Source organism: Neolamprologus multifasciatus, chromosome 17, assembly GCF_963576455.1.
Source record: "Neolamprologus multifasciatus chromosome 17, fNeoMul1.2, whole genome shotgun sequence".
Taxonomy (NCBI): domain Eukaryota; kingdom Metazoa; phylum Chordata; class Actinopteri; order Cichliformes; family Cichlidae; genus Neolamprologus; species Neolamprologus multifasciatus.
This window is the reverse complement of record NC_140455.1, coordinates 7,089,476-7,108,732: the sequence shown is the minus strand read 5'-3', so window position 1 is coordinate 7,108,732 and position 19,257 is coordinate 7,089,476. Positions and strand designations below refer to the sequence as shown.

General features: G+C 41.2%; 3 protein-coding genes across 3 annotated transcripts in view; 2 read left to right on the top strand and 1 right to left on the bottom strand.

The window, feature by feature from the left end:
- Positions 1-1,033, top strand: part of znhit6 (zinc finger HIT-type containing 6) — a 37,596-nt gene extending 36,563 nt beyond the window's left edge. Inside the window, exon 10 of the mRNA XM_085137154.1 lies at positions 76-1,033. Coding sequence (XP_084993280.1) covers positions 76-395 — 320 coding nt within the window. The 3' untranslated portion in view covers positions 396-1,033. The remainder of the gene's footprint in view (positions 1-75) is intronic.
- Positions 1,034-14,493: 13,460 nt separating this feature from the next.
- ccn1 (cellular communication network factor 1) lies at positions 14,494-17,400 on the bottom strand. The gene is made up of 5 exons (XM_085137155.1): positions 17,139-17,400; positions 16,699-16,936; positions 16,012-16,356; positions 15,695-15,900; positions 14,494-15,572 (listed from the first exon to the last, which is right to left on the bottom strand). Exons 1-5 carry the CDS (start codon positions 17,184-17,186, stop codon positions 15,270-15,272), a joined length of 1,140 nt encoding a protein of 379 aa, XP_084993281.1. The 5' UTR covers positions 17,187-17,400; the 3' UTR covers positions 14,494-15,269.
- A 736-nt stretch (positions 17,401-18,136) lies between these two features.
- ddah1 (dimethylarginine dimethylaminohydrolase 1) overlaps positions 18,137-19,257 on the top strand; it is a 96,396-nt gene continuing 95,275 nt past the window's right edge. The window contains exon 1 of the mRNA XM_085137156.1: positions 18,137-18,803. The gene's annotated coding sequence lies outside the window, so the exon portion shown is untranslated. The remainder of the gene's footprint in view (positions 18,804-19,257) is intronic.

Below are 19,257 nucleotides of genomic sequence, written 5' to 3'. Positions count from 1 at the left end.
TAAACCTGTTAGAATTTTACCATAGGAAATAACTGTGTGCAGTCACCTTATAAAAATGGGATTATATTGTTTCAGCTGAACCTGCATCAGCTTGTGCTTCTTTTGCAACAAAGAATGACAAGGTGGGCAAAGAGAAGGAAACTGCAACCCAAGTTTCGCCATCGCCACAAAGATCTCCCACAACAGGAGAAACCAACATCAGCAGAACTGCCCAAGAGATGGAACCCCCACCACAGAAAAAGGCAAAGAGAGGAGATGAGGATGAGGAGCAAGAGGAGGGAGAGATCACAGACAGTAGTGATGAAGACGATAAAAATATCCCGTGTGATAAAAGCTGCGACGATGCCAAAGATCCCAATAATGACACGAAAGTGACTAAAGATGAAGTGCAGTAGAAGTCGGTGGTGGACAGTGTTGTTATTAATGAACACAGTGACAGCAGCAGGGATCAGTGAATGATGAGGGGATTACTGAAGAAAGTGCGGAGGTCAGCATGACTAAGGAGGGGGGGCTCTTAAAGAGCCAATGGCTATTCTCATATCCCTGCCTGTGGAGATGAAAATGAGTCAGCTAATGCTGCTGACAGCCGGGGGATTGGAATGACAGTATCCAGATACTGAGGCTGTGACGCTGCACACGTCACAGGAAGTCATCAGTCTTCTGTCAGTTTACTTTAGTTCTTTTTCAGTATTTGTATATAGGTCATTTTCAGTAGTGAGAATAATTGTTAATGAAATGTATTATTATTTGCACTTAGAATCATTTCAGTTTTTATTTTTATACGGACTGATTTCATAAGTGAATCACTGATAATATTTAGGATTTTGATATTACTTTAATTTCAAAGCAATATATATATATATATGTGTTAGTAAAATAAATGTGTTAATAACATCACGTTAAAAATATTGTTTTGTTATGAAATGAATTTATTTTAAAAACCATCATCTGTACCAGGATTGGTGTGTTTTTAAATTCAGTTTTTATATTTGAATGGACTTCTGTTTTGTCAAATAAAATCAGTGTTTTGAAATGTTGGTTTTCATGATACTTATTTCCCCTTTATGTGTAATTCTCATACTGCAAAGATAAAAATATATTTTTATTAACATAGAAAATCTTATAAACAAAACTCTGAGGCCATCACTATGTTTGCTGATGTAGCTGTTTGACAGCTGTTTGAGGGTTTGTGATTTAAAAAAACACAAAATTTAATTTGCATAATGTTAAATCTTCAAATTCTAGGGGCACTTAACACTCAAAAATACAAAAGCTCAATGCAATTTATTTAGTTTCTATATGTGGAAAAATGTAAATTTGCTTCCATATGGTGGACAACAGGAAAAGCCCAGAAATGACTTGTATTGAATATGTATTTGTAATGTATTAAGTTCACTGGGCTTTTATGGGCTTTTTCACTAATTTTCGGTCTAGTCCTTGTATCTTATTATCCTCGGAGAGCCACTTAATGCTGACTTTGTCCTAAATCTCAAGGGATTCTCCAATGTTGTCTCCACATAACTGATAACATCACAAAGAACCAATTTTATATGCTCTCGTTCAGCACTTTGTTACCTGCAGCCTTTCACAAAATCCCAGAAATTCAGGAAACTGGAGAAGTGGGGGATGTAAAAAAACTAGATTAGCAGTATGTGAAAGTCCTTAAGAAACGAAAAGAAAAAAAAATTCAGCAAAGAAGATCCATCTGAAAAAAAGTCTGTTTGGCAGTAGCTTAATTTTTCAGCAAGACAAACACACTGCAAGTCCAGAAAAAGTATACCTTCGCATCACAAATACAATAAAATGCCATCAGTCATGGACAGGCCTCCCCACTGCCTGGACCCAACATCAGGGAAGCAGTGTGGAATCGTCTTGATAGGAAATGGAACAAAATCAACATCCAAAGAGAAGCTTTGAATATCGTTCAAGAAGCCTGGACAACTATTCCCGAAGACTGCTTAAAAAAATGACAAGCTGATAAACAGTTAAGGCTGTCTTTAAGAATAAACGTCGTCATACAAACTATTGACTTTTACAATTATTAGAATTGTACAAACTGTTGTTGCCTTATATACTTTATTTCCATGCATGTTTGCACGTTTCAATAATTTGGTGCAACCACCTTCCATTTTCCTAGCAAAATGTAAAGAAATAGGGGGTGACTCAACTTTTCTTTAAGGTGAGTATCAAGCAACACTTGGTCACGTTTCAGATACAGTCAAAACATGACTCATAAAAGGACCGCAACTACTGAACAAAAGAAACGGTGCTTGTAGAGCTCATGTGATATAATCGTAAACTCCAAAGCTAATTAATAGCTAAACTAACAATAACCAAAAAATGCAGAAAAGAACTCCCTCTGTTCATTTAAGTGAAAACCTCTGGAAACCAGAAAATTGTTCCTCAGTCACCTTTAAAGTTCAGCAGCTCTCCTTTCTGTCAAGCTTCACTAAGATCATTAGTCTCGTTTTTCCATCAACTAATAAAAATTCATGTTGACATGCTTGTTTTTCCTGACGCCTCAGGGTGTCTCCCTGTGTAAATGTACTTACGTATATGGTGCCTCCATGTTCTGTATTCTTACCTAATGTTAGTTTATTGCCACACAACAGTGTGCCAGTAATAACTAACCGTGCAGCCCATTGGTGGGGCCCATGTTTATGGATGTATTTTTATGACCCCTTGCTAACCTTTTTTTGGATGTTAACCCTGATGGACGGCTACCCTTTGATGTCTGCCTTGTGATGACGCATTTTCCACCCTTTTGCAGTTAAGGGCGGTGATCTCACAAGTGATTGTGCCTTCTCGCTTCAAATGAGTAGTGCAACTTTAGCATCTGTGTTCAAATTTGGGCATACGTTTTGAACCACACGCTCATATCCAGATAAATCTAGAAACACTTTGCCATGTAAACATTATCAGCCCAAAGTATTGTTCAATGTTTTGGCTTACAGCTTTTAATTTTACAGCTGCAGATCGGAAAATGCTTTCTAAAAAAAACTGTTTTTAACAGCTCTCTTGGCTCTGTCTAAAAGTTTTAAAAAAAAATCTGCCTACATGTATCGGAAACAGTCGGATTGTCTTTTTTTCCCACCGGTTGCCTGAGTTTAATAGACAAGATATGATTCGTTAATTGTGTTATATACTGACTGGCACACAAAGCCTACACAACCAGTAGGGGTGTTTTGTCCTTCAACCAAAAAAATAGTGGTGCTTTATTAGATCATAGAAATATATATATATCAAGAATGAAAAGAGCAAAAAAAACCAAACTCACTCTTGATTCTTTTGCTTTGATGTAGTTACTTACAGTGGGGCAAAAAAGTATTTAGTCAGCCACCGATTGTGCAAGTTCCCCCACTTAAAATGATGACAGAGGTCAGTAATTTGCACCAGAGGTACACTTCAACTGTGAGAGACAGAATGTGAAAAAAAAAAAAATCCATGAATTCACATGGTAGGATTTGTAAAGAATTTATTCGTAAATCAGGGTGGAAAATAAGTATTTGGTCAATAACAAAAATACAACTCAATACTTTGTAACGTAACCTTTGTTGGCAATAACAGAGGTCAAACGTTTACTATAGGTCTTTACCAGGTTTGCACACACAGTAGCTGGTATTTTGGCCCATTCCTCCATGCAGATCTTCTCAAGAGCAGTGATGTTTTGGGGCTGTCGCCAAGCAACACAGACTTTCAACTCCCGCCACAGATTTTCTATGGGGTTGAGGTCTGGAGACTGGCTAGGCCACTCCAGGACTTTCAAATGCTTCTTACGGAGCCACTCCTTTGTTGCCCGGGCGGTGTGTTTTGGATCATTGTCATGTTGGAAGACCCAGCCTCGTTTCATCTTCAAAGTTCTCACTGATGGAAGGAGGTTTTGGCTCAAAATCTCACGATACTTGGCCCCATTCATTCTGTCCTTAACACGGATCAGTCGTCCTGTCCCCTTGGCAGAAAAACAGCCCCATAGCATGATGTTTCCACCCCCATGCTTCACAGTAGGTATGGTGTTCTTGGGATGCAACTCAGTATTCTTCTTCCTCCAAACACGACGAGTTGAGTTTATACCAAAAAGTTCTACTTTGGTTTCATCTGACCACATGACATTCTCCCAATCCTCTGCTGTATCATCCATGTGCTCTCTGGCAAACTTCAGACGGGCCTGGACATGCACTGGCTTCAGCAGCGGAACACGTCTGGCACTGCGGGATTTGATTCCCTGCCGTTGTAGTGTGTTACTGATGGTGACCTTTGTTACTTTGGTCCCAGCTCTCTGCAGGTCATTCACCAGGTCCCCCCGTGTGGTTCTGGGATCTTTGCTCACCGTTCTCATGATCATTTTGACCCCACGGGATGAGATCTTGCGTGGAGCCCCAGATCGAGGGAGATTATCAGTGGTCTTATATGTCTTCCATTTTCTGATGATTGCTCCCACAGTTGATTTTTTCACACCAAGCTGCTTGCCTATTGTAGATTCACTCTTCCCAGTCTGGTGCAGGTCTACAATTCTTTTCCTGGTGTCCTTCGAAAGCTCTTTGGTCTTGGCCATGGCGGCGTTTGGAGTCTGACTGGTTGAGGCTGTGGACAGGTGTCTTTTATACAGATGATGAGGTCAAACAGGTGCCATTCATACAGGTAACGAGTGGGGGACAGAAAAGCTTCTTACAGAAGACGTTACAGGTCTGTGAGAGCCAGGGATTTTCCTTGTTTGAGGTGACCAAATACTTATTTTCCACCCTGATTTATGAATAAATTCTTTACAAATCCTACCATGTGAATTCATGGATTTTTTTTTCACATTGTCTCTCACAGTTGAAGTGTACCTCTGGTGCAAATTACTGACCTCTGTCATCATTTTAAGTGGGGGAACTTGCACAATCGGTGGCTGACTAAATACTTTTTTGCCCCACTGTATCTAAGGTGGAAAGTTTTTTGTTTGTTTGTTTGTTTGTTTGTTTTGTATTTGCTTTGTTTTATTCTTCGCTTCGAGCCCTGTGTACAGGAGCTGCATGCAAAAAGATCTTTTGTTAAAAGGGTTGGCGTAATAAGCAAATGCTTCAGCCAATACCTTTTGATTAGCCTTGTCTCATGCTTTCTTGCTTTGTGGTAATCTTTATTCTGTCTTCACTGAGATATTTGAATGCTAATCAATAAAATTAAAAATAAAAAAAAAATCAAATCATTTCATACCCCGTACACTGTTGCTGCATTGTAGCTCCTTCACTACTGTGTACAGTATACAATCTAACATTTAGAAATTGTTCAAGATCTTGTCTGAGCAGTACCAAAGACTGCCGCTACAGTACGGTACTAAAGAGTGGCTGCTCCTGGCTCATCTGTTTCTTGTTTTTTCTCATGGCTCTTCTTGTGTTGAATTACCATCTATTTTATTTTAGCAGTTTTCTTAATTTTCTGTCCCAATAAAGTTACTCAATGTGACCACACAAAAGTTGTGCCTTTGTTGCTGCTTGCTGTTAAAATGAAATTGAGGCTGTTTTTAGTCTGCGGATAGCACAGGCACTGGAAATAGTGCCTCTATATTATCTAAATTGCCTTTGAAATTTCTGAAGTTGGTTCCCACTTAATTTTTCTTAATTTGATGGGTAAGGCTCAGTTGTACTGCATGCAGAGCTGTTTTTCTTTTAACAAGACCAGCTCCGGGGATATGGCTCTGCTGTGGTGACCAGGCAGGTACTGAAGCATAAAGTCATGCTTCAAGAGCCAGATGTCACATGTTTGCATGGCACATTGTGCATCCTAAGAGTTACGTTTTGCAAGCGTACTTCACATTTTATTTTATTTATTTTTTATTTGTGTTCCAAGCGAACAGAAGTACAACTAATCGAGGCCATTCGCTTTCCCCAAATATATTATGTGACATTTTGGATCATCCTACAGTAATAATTTACTGTGGTCTGTTCTTTATCAAGCTCATAGAGCTAATGGGAAATCTGAAGACCCTTATTTTGCAATACTACAAGTTTTCTCTGGTCAACAGACGTTACCTTTTCAGCATGTAGAGATGTTGTAAGATGGAATTATGTGTGAGTACTTTAGTGTCATTTTGCACGGAGCCATATTAAGCCACTTTCAATGATACACTGTGCCTGAAGGCTCCCATTGAAAGAGTTCTGAAAGTGTGACTCCAAGTAACATTTTATGTAGCATGAGCAAAAGGATAGCATAGCTCCACACCTAATTAATTCACAGTTCTTGTCATACTGTCATGTTAGACTAAACCTTCCTACAACTGGAGACAAGATATGAGAGCCACGTCACTAATAGTTAAACAACCAAACAAGCTGAAATTTAGCATTTACCAACATAAGCTCGCATCCTCTGAAAAGACACAAATACTGAAGACAGTGAGGAAATAATTATTTACCCCTTGCAGAATTTGTAAGTTTGCTCTCTTTAAAAAGAAAACAACGCTCTCTCAGGTGACACACAGATTAGAATTGATTTATCAGTCACAGATACTTGATGCATGCTCACTCATCCAGGTAAGTAAATCCCAAAAGGTGGATTCTATGTTCAGATGAACAGAATCCACCTTTTGGAAATCACAGATACTTGTTATCTATCGAGACACTCATATAACATATATAAAGCACACCTGTCCACAGAATCAGTTTTTTCCATTCCAACTTCTTCACGAACATGGGCAAAACCAAAGCGCTGTCAAAGGATGTCAGGGGAAAGATTGTAGGCCGACGTAAGGCTGGAAAGGGCTACAAGTCCATCAGCAAGAAGCTTGATGAGAAGTTGATGACTGCTGCGGTTACAGAGAATTGGAAGAAATGTAAAATTACCATCAGTCGTCCTCGGTCTGGAGCTCCATGCAAGATCTTACCTCATGGGGTGAGGATGATCATGAGAAAAGTGGTAGATCAGCCCAAAACTACACGGACTGATGAACTGATATCTTGCAACAACTACAAGGTCGCCGTGACCCAAAGACCCATAGTCTAATATGGACACTGGATGACTTTCGCGCACTCACGGGCCAATGGAAGGGACAATGTACCATAAAATTTTGAACAAAAACCTCCTTCCCTTCAATGTTCCTTAGGCAGAACACTGAAGATGAGTTGTGGCTGCGTCTTTCAGCATGACAATGACCCAAAACATCTGGCCAAAGAAAAAAAGAGTGTCTACAGAAGAAGCACATTAAGGTCATAGAGTAGTTTAGCCAGTCTCAAGACCTCAGTCCCATATAAATCTGTGGAGGGAGCTAAAGCTTCGAGTTGCTAAAAGCAGTTAAAAAACCTAAAGTATTCAGAGAGTTTCTGTAAAGAGGAGTGGCCCAAACATCCCTCCTGAAACGTGTGCAAACCTGGTGGTCAGATACAAGAAACATCTCGCCGCGCGTGCCAACAACGGTTTCTCCACCAACTAATAAGTCATATTTTGTTTGGGGATAAAATACTTATTTCACCAAAAGACAAATGGAAATCAATTTCTAACTTTTATGTAACAGGGTTATTTTCTAAATATTTTATTGGTATTCTGTGTCTCTCCATTACAATGAAACACTGTTCACATGAATATGAATAAAAAATAAAAAATAAGGCAGAAATCTTGTCTCTGGACTCGCTCCACAGACATTCCCAGTTGTATGCAGGAGGTGATTCACTTGTTCCCTTTGTCTGTTTTATGTCAACCTGACAGTCTGAACTAACAGAGCATGCTTGATGTCTGTTATCCTTTTGGTATCAGTTCTGGGTTATCGTGGTGAAATCATCCTGAGTTTCTTTCTGATTGTACTTTCTGTTACACGTCAGTGTAGGAACTGTGCACAAGCATTATGATTTTTCCATTTTCCCAGAACTCTTATTTCCCAGCTGTAAACCTGTTCATTGCAGAGAGAATATGAAAAGGACTGTGTTTATACACATCCAAAGTGCTTTACACTTTACAATGCATTAACCTATTTGCAGAGACATGAGCATTCAATGTGCCCACCTAACCAACAGAAGCAACTAGGACTTTAGTCTTCTTTCAAGGAGACTGGGCATGTGGACAGGAAAAGAACCATTAGTCCTGCATTTGGTGGGATGTAGCCTTGCAGATTTACATCTTCTTGAAATAATAATGCAAATGCATATTAAAACCATTTTTGAGACTATATTTAAGCACATGCAAAATGGCTTGTGGCTGTAATGAGCGCACTGATTTAATGTGATGGGACACATTGATGATCCAGGGACATACACAGATGATTTTCTACTGTGGGAGTTAGAGACTAAACTGGATAAGAATAAAACTGTCTAGGTCAGGGGTGTCAAACTCAAATACACAGTGGGCCAAAATTCAAAACTGGAACAAAGTCGCGAGCTAACGTTAATATTTATTGAAATATATTTATTCCTCCAGATATAAGAGTGAATCTTTTCTTATGGACTCAAACACGTTTTGCTGAAAAACTGAATATGGAACAACCAAAGCTTAATACTAAACAATGTATATATTAGCTGTATAATATCAGTAGGCCAGCTCTAATAGTAATTTGGTATGGCTTCGCGGGCCAAATGTAATTAGGCTGCGGGCCAGAGTTTGACACCTATGGTCTAGGTCAATGTCTAGATCCAGTTTCTAGACAGCAACCTATGATGGTCTCTCAAAGGTGAATACCTGGTAGACAGGCACACACCTATTGGGACATACTGTAAAAAATCATTGCAGAGGAAGAGCAGGAGCTAAAGGATACAAACTGGGCCGGTGGTGAAATTTTCTTTGACATCCATTAGCTGCTGGTGAAAAAGACAGGATGCATTATTCTGCTGAAAGCCTTTCAGCAGGCGCCTTTCCTTTTCTTAGCTGACAGGAATGGCAGCCAGTGTGGTCTTCTGCTGCCGTAGCCCATCTGCTTCAAGGTTCAACAGAGATGCTCTTCTGCATACCTTGTATGTAATGAGTGGTATTTTTGAATTGCTGTTGCCTTTTTTGTACTCTTCTCTATATACCCTAGAGATGATTCTGTGGCAAAATCCCAGGAAATGAGCAGTTCTGAAATGCTCAGACCAGCCCACCAACATCCATGCCACGTTCAAAGTCATTTAAATAAACTTTCTCCCCCGTTCTCATGCTCGATTTGAATTTCTTCAGGCTATCTTGAGTATGTCTACCGGTGTAAATGCACTGATTTGATGCCTTTTGATTGGCTGATATTTGCATAAATGAGCAATTAAACAGTTAAACCTAATGCAGCTGCTGGTGAGTTTATGTGATTACCTTGTATTGGAGTGCTAGTCTTGAAGAGATCTCTGCTTAGGCAATCTAAAGCTCTGCTGAAAGACTTGTGCTGGTCATAGACCAAATACGAAGTGATTGTTGGCAGCTGACTGACTTTACTGGTCAGGCATGTTTAAACCTTCTTTTGGCTGTCGTGGCTGTTGTGGTTAAGTTGGAGATGCTGCTCCATGTGAAGGAATTCAAGTTTTTAAAAGCCATCAAAGGCAAGATGGAGACTGGTGCAGCACTGGCATTTGGAGTGATGCGGGCATTTTAATAATACCTATTGAGATTTCAGACCTCATTTATAGTCATGAATTCAGTGGGAGTATATAGAGTTCTCGCAGCAAGATGAAGCTCAGCGAGACTCTTGCTCCTGTGCATGTAAAGAAGCCAAGGTAGTTAGAATGTTTAAAGCACTTTGAAGCGTATTCTGTTGAAAAGAGTTCCTGTGGATGTCATTAAAAGTCCCACCTTGCCAGCAATATGAAATGGGATTGTAAGCTTTCGAATGGGAGTTTTTCGAATCTACTCGAAGTCTGTGTTTTCTATCTGAAAGAGCTGGCATTAAGAGCGCTAGTTGTAAGACAGCATTTAGTAAGCGCATACGTGTCTCTTCTCAGTTTTTTTTTTATATTTTTGTGTGTTGACCCAGTTACCAATTGTGAAAAGCAGAGAAACGCAGGAACTTTTTAGCCCACGAAGCCTAAAGTCACTGCTACCATTCATTAGCTACTTTTCCATGCTACAGCTGTGGTCAGTTCCAGAGATCAAAAGATGCAGAAAAAAACATCAGAAATGGTTTTACAGGCGAAAGTAGGTGGCAATATAATGACTGAAGACTTTCAAGCCCTTATCCCTTCACAATGGTGGAAACTGAGCTGCAATTACCCAGCATGGGGGAAACAAAAGACTTGGAAAATGCATTAAGCCTTGTCACTTAGCGTTCCACAGCAACATCAGCAAACCCTGCAGCCCAATGCTGCTCGAGAGTTCAAAGCACACTTTTAAATGCTAACCGAGAAGAATTTTTATTTTATTGCATTAGATATTGTGGAGCAGATTTCAATTATCTTGATTTTCTCTGAACTTATGTTTCACACATTGAAGTTTTTAATGTCTATTAGGAGCATATCTGCATGGGTCATTAAAGTCTATAGCATCTGCTTTTGGTAAATAGTGTCCTATAGATTTCTATTTTTTTAAGAAGTTTCTGCACTAATCAGTTTCTGTTTGAGAAATCGTTCCGTTTAAATGCCTGCAGCTGGTATGACAATCTGCAATGTGGTCTAAAGATATTTGGTCGTCCAGCTGAGACACTGACTATTTTTTAAAGATTAAACAGATGGAGCACATCACAAAGTTTCAAGGACTTGAGGTGTCTCCCAAAATCATTTTTCTCAGAAGATTGTTAGATAACTTGTCATATTTTCCATTTCCATGACTTTATATTAAAAGATTTATTAAACTATAATCCCAGGAATTAGGTGGTGCATTGAATAGCATGTAATATTGATTTACAGGTGATAATGAACATAAAAAAAACTATGTAGGTTTAACCGTACTTACTGACTACAAACACTGTTGTGCAGATGACATGTAGATGGTTGGTGTGAGAGAACAGAATGAGATGGATGCAGATGATCTGCTCTGGTGACCCCCAAAGGGAACAGCCAAAAGATTACTCAACACAATTTCATATAACCAAATCATGTATCTTGACTCATCTGTGCTAAGAACCACCGGGTCCCAAATGCATGAGCCTCAGCATGTGTAACCAGTGTTTTCAGTGGGAAGAAACACAAGGAATCATGTGACAGATGATGATGGCACCATAGTCTTTTGAGAATCCCAAAATCTAGTGAGATTTAGTGATCTACCAAATACCTCTAAAACATGTAGAAGTAGTGCTGTTGAAATGTGATTCATTTACTTTTCTTCTTTGCTGCACATTGCATCCATGTTCCAATAAATTTTACAGCTGGGAGTGACGCAACATTCCCATGAATCTAGTGGACAGCAGTTTGGACTGTTGCCACAAAGCAAGAACGTCCTGGGTTCAAATCCACCACCTGATCTGTGTGGGGTTTGCACGTTGTCCCTGTGTCTGCTTGGGATGTTTTCAGGTACTCCAGCTTCCTTGCACAGTCTGAATTAGTGGGGTTAGGTTAACTAGTTATTCTAAATTGTCCATACATGAGTGTGATTGGTTGCCTGTCTTTCTGTTAGCCCTGTGACAGACTGGTGATTGGTCCAGTGTGTACTAACCTCTTGCCCTATGGCCCCTAGTCCCTCGCCACCCTGAACTGGATAAGGGGAGATGGATGGATGGATGGGGCATTAAAGGACACTAGCTTGTGAATCCCCCATACCATGAAGCCACACCTTCCATCTGTAGGCTCTTCATTTCACCTGCTAGCTGAAGATCAACACCCAACAACAATGTGCTGACTTTTTTCTGAGTCACTTTTCACATTCTTCTCTTTCTTTCTTTTTCTTACAATGGCACCTCAGCAAAAGGCAAACCCTCTTGAAAAATCAACAGAAGAATGTTTCTGCCAATAAGAGGGGCTTTCAGTACCATCAGCCTATTTATCCCTTAATGTCAAATTTGCAGTGTTGGGAGACAAACAGCTCCTGACTGTGTGACCTCATTAGCCTGCCCATGTCGAACGATAGAAAGAGGAGTAAATGGCAGTGTTAGCTCAGCTGAAAGAGTTGGAGATGATTCATTGCAGAAATCCATTAGTCTGAGACTCGAGACGCCCAACAATTAAGCTCTGCCTCTCCCATCAATGTGCGGCTTGTTAGAGCTAATAATCACGGTAGTAGCCAGCGTCCCTCTGGGACATCCCAAACAATCCAACAGCCTGGGAGGGAACTGACTCGGATTTTCCCTTAAGCCCACTCATCATTTGTTCTTATGTAATTGCCAGAGGGTATCTGGTGGGTGTGTCAGGAGATATTTACTGCCACTGTTGCGTTGTGTGAAAGGGTCCCACACCCTGTCAGGATCTGGGGGAAAAAAGGATCCCTTTTACATCATTCTTTTTACCATGAGAGTATTATGCAAAATAGAAGCGCTACAATGATACCTATGATGTTGAGCCAGTTTTCAGACATGCATTTCACAGCAACAACTCTTTAAAACGTGCAGGTCTTAACAGGTGTGTGAGTTTAGACAGATATCACACACAGCATGCTGTTTCCTCCTTTGTCCAGCAGATGGTAGGTTATGAAACAAGTATCTGTATGCAACCCTTCTTTCTCCTTGCTCCTGGGTTGCTTACAACAGTGAGCATTAACCTGAGGTTGTAGATGGAGGGGGCAAAGGGCTGTAAAAGAGTTGACATCAGCTCTCAGCAGCATCCAGCGGGTTGTAAGGGCCACTCTCAGTCCTGTTAGCTTCTGGTTGCACTGCATTACGTAGTTGCTTGATGAGGCTTTAATGCTAATGTCTTTGTCATATAAACACTTTATTTTTTGGTTTAGGGGGTGAGGTAGTCACCGAGCAATTTAATTGCAGGGGCGCCTGTGTGAGAGAGAGCGATAGATTTTACAGGTTTGTGCTGTGTTTGCTCGAAGACCACAGTTATTTCACTCCACCTCTTTTTTGACATAGTAAAGGCTGAGGAATTGTAAGTCTCTACATTGACCAAAAGCACTGCTCACATAACGTACAGATGCCATTACATAACCAAGTGTGCTGCATTCGGTTATCAAAACAAATGAGTCTGATTGCATTGCACCCTCCCAGCCATGAAAGACAGGGAGGGAAATTTTCTTTTTTTGGAAGGAGCAGAAAGGGAAAGAGTGAGGAAAAAAGAAAAACACAGCACCCTGAAAGTGTTTAGACCCTTTGGCCACACATCTTTGTGATTAGGTAGACCTCAGAAGCCTTTCATGTGAGCAATGTGTAAAACTCCAGTGAGCACATCCTGTGCGGTGTGTGGCGTGTCCTGCTTGGCCTCTCATTAAATACACTCGATTGAGATTTATTTCCAGGAGCTATGTGGGAAAGTTATGCGGAAGTGGCACATTGTGTGAGATTAGACAGGTTTTTTTCCCTACTTGCCAGGAGATAAAAATGCCTTCTGTGGACACAAACGAGAACTCGGGAGGGTTCGTGTATATTTGGAAAATTTCCTCAGCTGAAGTGAACATGTTGCACTGAAATATTTTCCAACATCTGCCACCCATCAGGATGTCTGCTTTCGGAGCCACTGCTGCATTCCTGAGCCGCTCCCTCTACCTGGATGAAAAAGAAGAAGAAGAAGAAGAAAACCCTTCCCTGTCGTTCTCCCTGTCGATGCTTCTAAATGGCTACCATTGTGGAAACGTCAGATCCTGTGAGAACTAGCACAAGTTTTTTCTTTTTTTCAGGTTGTTATTCTTCAATCATACATTTCATACTTTTGGATGGAACCTTAAGGTTATAAAACTTAAATCGGAGGCTTAAATCATACAGAATGAGTCTATTAAAGAATAAAACATCAGAATATGAGTCGAGAAGCGTTAATGTGATGATAGCAAAACACTGTTTTAGTGCCCTTGAAAACCACAGTTTCTAATACCAACTGTGTTACCCCTGTTTCCTGCTCTTTGCTTGTTTCTGTCTCATAGCAGTATTCATGCCTCTTAAACCAAAACCTGGAAGGGAGAGTTAAGTCCTCCCTGCTCTGTTTGACTGTTTACAACTGTTTAGCAGACCCCTGCAATTTAAGAGCCAGCAGGGGCCAATGCATCTAATTCACTTTTTAAAGGCAGTTGCTAAAGAGTAGTCAATTTGGTAATGCTGTGTGAAAAAAAGAAAACAAAAATGAAATAAAAAGAAAAGCGTAACTGGGAATGTATTCATGATATACAATAATTTCATTGTCCTTGTTGCATGGTGTCTAATCCCAGCCCATTCAGCGCAGCACTTAAGATTCTTGGCATACTCCCATACTCATTGCTACTCATGAACTTAATCTTTTTTTTTTCCTCTTCTCAGAATCGGTCAAGTGTGTGGCTTAGCCAGATCAAATGAAAGCAAACTAGCTCGCTGCAGAACGGCATTCCAAAAGCACAGAAAGTCAGGAGAGCGAGCCTCCAAGGTTGTGTTATATAAGAGCAGAACGAGCCGCTCGGTGTCTGTCTGAGAATCTGTTGGCTCTATTGAATGATATAACAGAGGGCTTAAATATCCCCGGTGCGCCGTTTGTTTGTCCCGTCCCGCAGTGCAATCTGAACAGACTCGACTCTGGGCTCGTCGTGTTTCATATAAATAAATCAGTTTTATTGTAGCATATAAAATTAAATCATTTTACAATTTATTCCAGTATGACACATAATATCCAAATAAAGTAGCTACATTATTTTTTTGATAAATAATATTAATAACAATAATAATAATAAAAAACATTCATTCATCCTTTGACATGTTTCGCTTTGTCTTTTTTTCTTTCTTTTTTCTTATGAAGGGAGGTCAATAGCTGCCACAAAACATGAACAATAATGCCCACGTCAGGAAGGAATGAAACCGCGAGCCTGTTAAACAAGTCCAGAGGTTACATTTCATCGTCTGGTGTCTTTTTTTTCTTTCTCTAAAAAAAAAACCAAAGATACAACATGATAATGCTAATTGAAGTTGCGCATGTGCATATCTACATATACACACACAAGTCTACAGTCTGGGTCATGTCTGGTGTACGGGATCAAAATATACACAGTGAATCGATATCAGCGACTAAGATTATTGTACAAATATTAATTACATCTTGCTCCTTAACGAAGCTACTTCAAATGCTCCAATTAATACGAAGCAGTTCATATTAGGCATGCTGAGTCACAGCAAACAGTGCACTTCATTAAGTCCTCATGATGTAAGCCAACAATTCCTTGGGAATCTCGTTACAACAAGAAGCTGGTAGTTGATTGGTGGTCTATTTACACCCCTGCTTTCATCTAGACTGCCATTGGCTGCCAATGATGCTGCTGCTGCTGCTGCTGATCTCTTTCTCTCGCTGAGGGGTTTGGCTGCTCCTCACCAATCAGTCTCTGAACTTGTGGATGTCGTTGGAGAGGCGGTAGAAGGGATAGGAGGCTTCGTTGGCATGGGGACAGTTGTAGGTGCACTTGCAGGACTCGATCATCATGATGTTCTTGTAGAAGGTCTCGCCGTCCTCACAGCGGAACTTGACGCGGATGGTTCTGGTGTCGTGGGGGCTGCAGCAGCGGCTGTCCATGCAGGTTCCGCAGTACCTGGGTCTGTACTTCTTCAGGCTGGAGCAGCCGGCGTAGGTGAACTTCACCGGCTGGCTCGATCTCTTAGTTCTGCTGCACTTCTTTCCCTTCTGCAAGAAGAATGGGCACAAGAGCGACAATTGTCAGTTGTGCACCGAGACCCAGCTGTAGCATACCTTCAGCATCATGCGTGCTTCCATTGGATTGGTTCAGCTAGCTGGCTCAAGCTTACCTTCAGACTGGAGTAAGGTGACTGGGTGCATGGCCGCACTTCGCAGATTCTCGACTCTCTGACCAGCTTGCATTCACTGTTGTTGTTGGTGACTCGGGTGGAGATGCCAGTTCCACAGCTCTTGGAGCACTGGGACCAGGGTGTGGTTTGAACGATGCACTTCTGGCTCTCGAACATGTGGTGGACTTCCGGCTGTGGTCTGTATGCTATGATTAAAAAGAAGCAATGAAAACATTAGTGAATTTGAATGCAGTTTATTTTACCATCTCACTTGAACCCAGAAGAAAAACCTTCAGAATTAAAGACTGCTTTCTTACCTGGTAGGGACTTCAGCCCTCCCTTGACAATTGAAATGAGCTCATTCATGTTGGTGAGATCATCTTCCAAATCCTTCATCACTGAGTCTTTGCCAAAGATCTTCTCTAGGATGTCTGTCTCCTTGCTGTCCTCACACACCCACTCTTCACAGCACTGGCCTGCTACCTTGACCAGCCTGGGGTTGGCACAGCCCAAGTTGGGAAGAGAGAGCTCCTGCGGGCACAGCGGTACGCATCCCACTGCCCCATCAATGCATGTGCACTGGTGTTTGCAGTTGGGCTGGAAGCTCTCTCCATTCTGGTAGATCCTGCTGTTGTACTCACATGGTCTGCCCTCTGACTTGGCTGCAGCAAGCAGGGAGAAAAAGGAAAAAACAGAGGGAGAGGAATGTTATTCTTTCCTGCTTTGCTCAAAGAAGTCTGCTGAAGACATCACATGGCTGCCAGATAAGGATCAGTTAAACTGTGAAATTCTTCAGGCTGCCTGTGAGGAGTCTTTTTCCCTCCACAGTGGGCTGCCTGTGCTTTGAGGTTCACTCTAGACTAGTTTCCTCCTAGCTGCATTCCATAGTGTTGAAATCACATAGGTTCCCATATTCTTGAATAATAATCTCTCTTATTAAAAAAAAGTCTTCAGGCTAAGTCATGAGGCATGCACATCTGGAGCAGGATGATCTTTATACATACCTCGGCAGATGCCACGAGTAGTAGCAGCAGCAAAACTGGCCCCAAAGTTACACTCCAGTCCTTTAGTGTGGTCACAGGGCTCGGTCAGACTACAGTCCTCGTTCAGCTGCCTGGCGCAAACTTTGCAGCAGCCGCAGCCATCCAGGACGACACTCACGCCGGGTGCGCACTGGGGCATCTCCCGAGGGCAATCACACACGGAGGGGCAGGAGGTGGAGGAATAGGAGGAGGAGAGGACCTGTATAACCAAAAAAAAGAAAAGAAAAACACAAAACCATCTTTTAGAAACGTTTAAAATCAAGCGACATAGAATGGCTTATAACAAGATAAACTTGTCTCAAAAGAGCAGCTTCTCCTATCTCTAACTAAATGTAGGGAATTAAAACTGCAAAACGTTTCTCTTTATATTTCAGTGAAGAGTGAGAGAGAGCGAGACTCACCAGGTTAAAGCTTCCGAGGAAGGCAACGACAACAGTAAGCACCAGCATCTTGGATAAATTTCTTGTGCGCGTTCAAAAGGAATCCTGCTCTCGGTGTAAGGAAAAGTCTGTCTTCGGAGGAGTCCTTAAGTATTCCCTCTCTTAGCCGTTTGTCTCTCTTAATGTCTTTGCTGGTAGTCTATATCGTCAGAGGCTCCTTTAGAGTAGAAGAAGCTCTCAGTGAAGCGCTTGCAGTCTGCTGAGGTCCGGCCACCTCCGTACTTTTATACTATAGTGAGAAGCTGACGTCGTCGCTGGCCTGCCTGCTGAACTGTTCCCAAACTATGCCAGGAATGTTTCTCGGCGCATTTTCCATCCAAGACCTAAGCTCCACCCTGTCTAAACCTTTCTCTTTTTTCTCTCTCTCTCTCTCTTTCCCAAATGGATTTTTCCCCCCTGGATCCCATCTGAACACACTTTTCCGTCTCACATTTTTCCCTTCTTGTTTATCCCCCCTTTCATTTTCTTCCTCTGCTCGCCCCTCACGTCTATCACATCAGCTTCATTTGAGGGTTTTTTTTTTTCTGAAGTGGTGAACTTGAGATGCTTTATTGTCACTTTTGTGTGTGTGTGTGTGTGTGTGTGTGTGTGTGTGTGTGTGTGTGTGTGTGTCAGCCGTTGAATTTTAGAGTCACTTGTCTTCATATAAGAATGCCATGCCGCAGAATATCCCCAAAATAGCATCCCAAGACTTAAAGATCAGATCAGAAGTTTGAACAAAACTTTATTATGGATTAATTTAAGTGTCAGTTATGCAGTTGAACATGTTCGACTGTTGCTGATTACTGTGTCAGGCATGCTTTTGCCTACACAGTAATTAAGCGCAGATCAGTTGATTAAATACACTTTGACAAGACGATGAACACGTTTAAAATAACCGTACGAGCGTTTCTCTTAAAGGTGTAGGCAGAAATACGTTGAACAGTCTATTTCTGGCTCTCCGGTGCCTTTATTCAGGGGAGCTAAGCATTACCAGATGCGCACTAGAGCTCAGACGTAACAATATTGCCATATTTGGTATGGCAGTAGCTTGCATTATTAACATATTTCTCTCCCCCTTGGCCAGCATTCCTGACAGCATAAAGGCTTGTTAAATATGTTCTTCATGCAGGGAAATTCCTTTGCCTTTCATCCTTTGAAGCAGTTTTGCCCCCCTTACACTCTCACACAATGTGTCCATCACGTTTCGTGGGGGGAAGAAAGAAAGTGGGTCCCGCTGTAGGTGAAGTGATCCAATTTTCCGCAAGAGATGCGGTGATGTTAGTGGTGTTTGGTGGGGGGAGACAAACACTTGGGTCTTTGTCTTAGTTTTTAACAACACGAGTCTCAATAAGTCTCTTCCACCTGAGTTTTGAAATGATTCCGAGTTATAATATCTCTGACCAGATGGCAGCGAAATGCGTAAAGACGAGATATAAACCGTTGTTATTGTCACGACGGGATGGCAGATTCCAAACAGGATTTCTTTTTTCTTTTCTTTTTTTGCATGAGGGCAAACAGTTTGTTTGTGTTTGTAAGGATCGGACATTTCACTTCTCCCCTCTTCCCTGTAGCCTTATGTGTAGACTTTACATAACGGTACAGTGAGACAGCAGCACTGAGCAAGACGGCTGAAGAGCCTCTCCGGTGAGTTTGGACTTCCTTTGTTTTTTTGTTCTGTTTTGATTTTCAGTTTACTCTAGTGTGCCTAACATCGGTGGCTAGCCTCAGAATAAAATCCCCTTTATATGATAATAGAACATAGCAGATACATTTATTCTAAAAACATAAATAAATAAACCAGCCAATAACCATTGGTAATGCGTCTTCTTCTTTGTTTTCTCGCAAGACACTTTTTAAAAGATCTTTTAATAGCCTATAGGTTTCCCCACGTGGATTGATTGTCGTGGTTGTTATTTTTGTGGCCATATTTTTATAATTCCAATTCAAGACACTAGATGGTGATGTATAAGGAATAACTGGTGAATGACCATTTGTTTTATTATTATAATTTAAAGACTGACCAGAATCCAAACGTCAAACCATCTTTAAATAGAGGAGGACGTATTCATGTGATAACAGTCCTTGTCCGTGAAGCCTC

Bases quoted from the DNA above. Each gene is read 5' to 3' on its own strand.
- ccn1 (XM_085137155.1), bottom strand. From the start codon at position 17,186: ATGCTGGTGCTTACTGTTGTCGTTGCCTTCCTCGGAAGCTTTAACCTG. The intron at 15,901-16,011 runs GTAAGAAAGCAG...TTTTAATCATAG, and splicing joins AGGGCTGAAGTCCCTACCAG to CATACAGACCACAGCCGGAA. The intron at 15,573-15,694 runs GTAAGCTTGAGC...TTCTTCTTGCAG, and splicing joins CACCTTACTCCAGTCTGAAG to AAGGGAAAGAAGTGCAGCAG.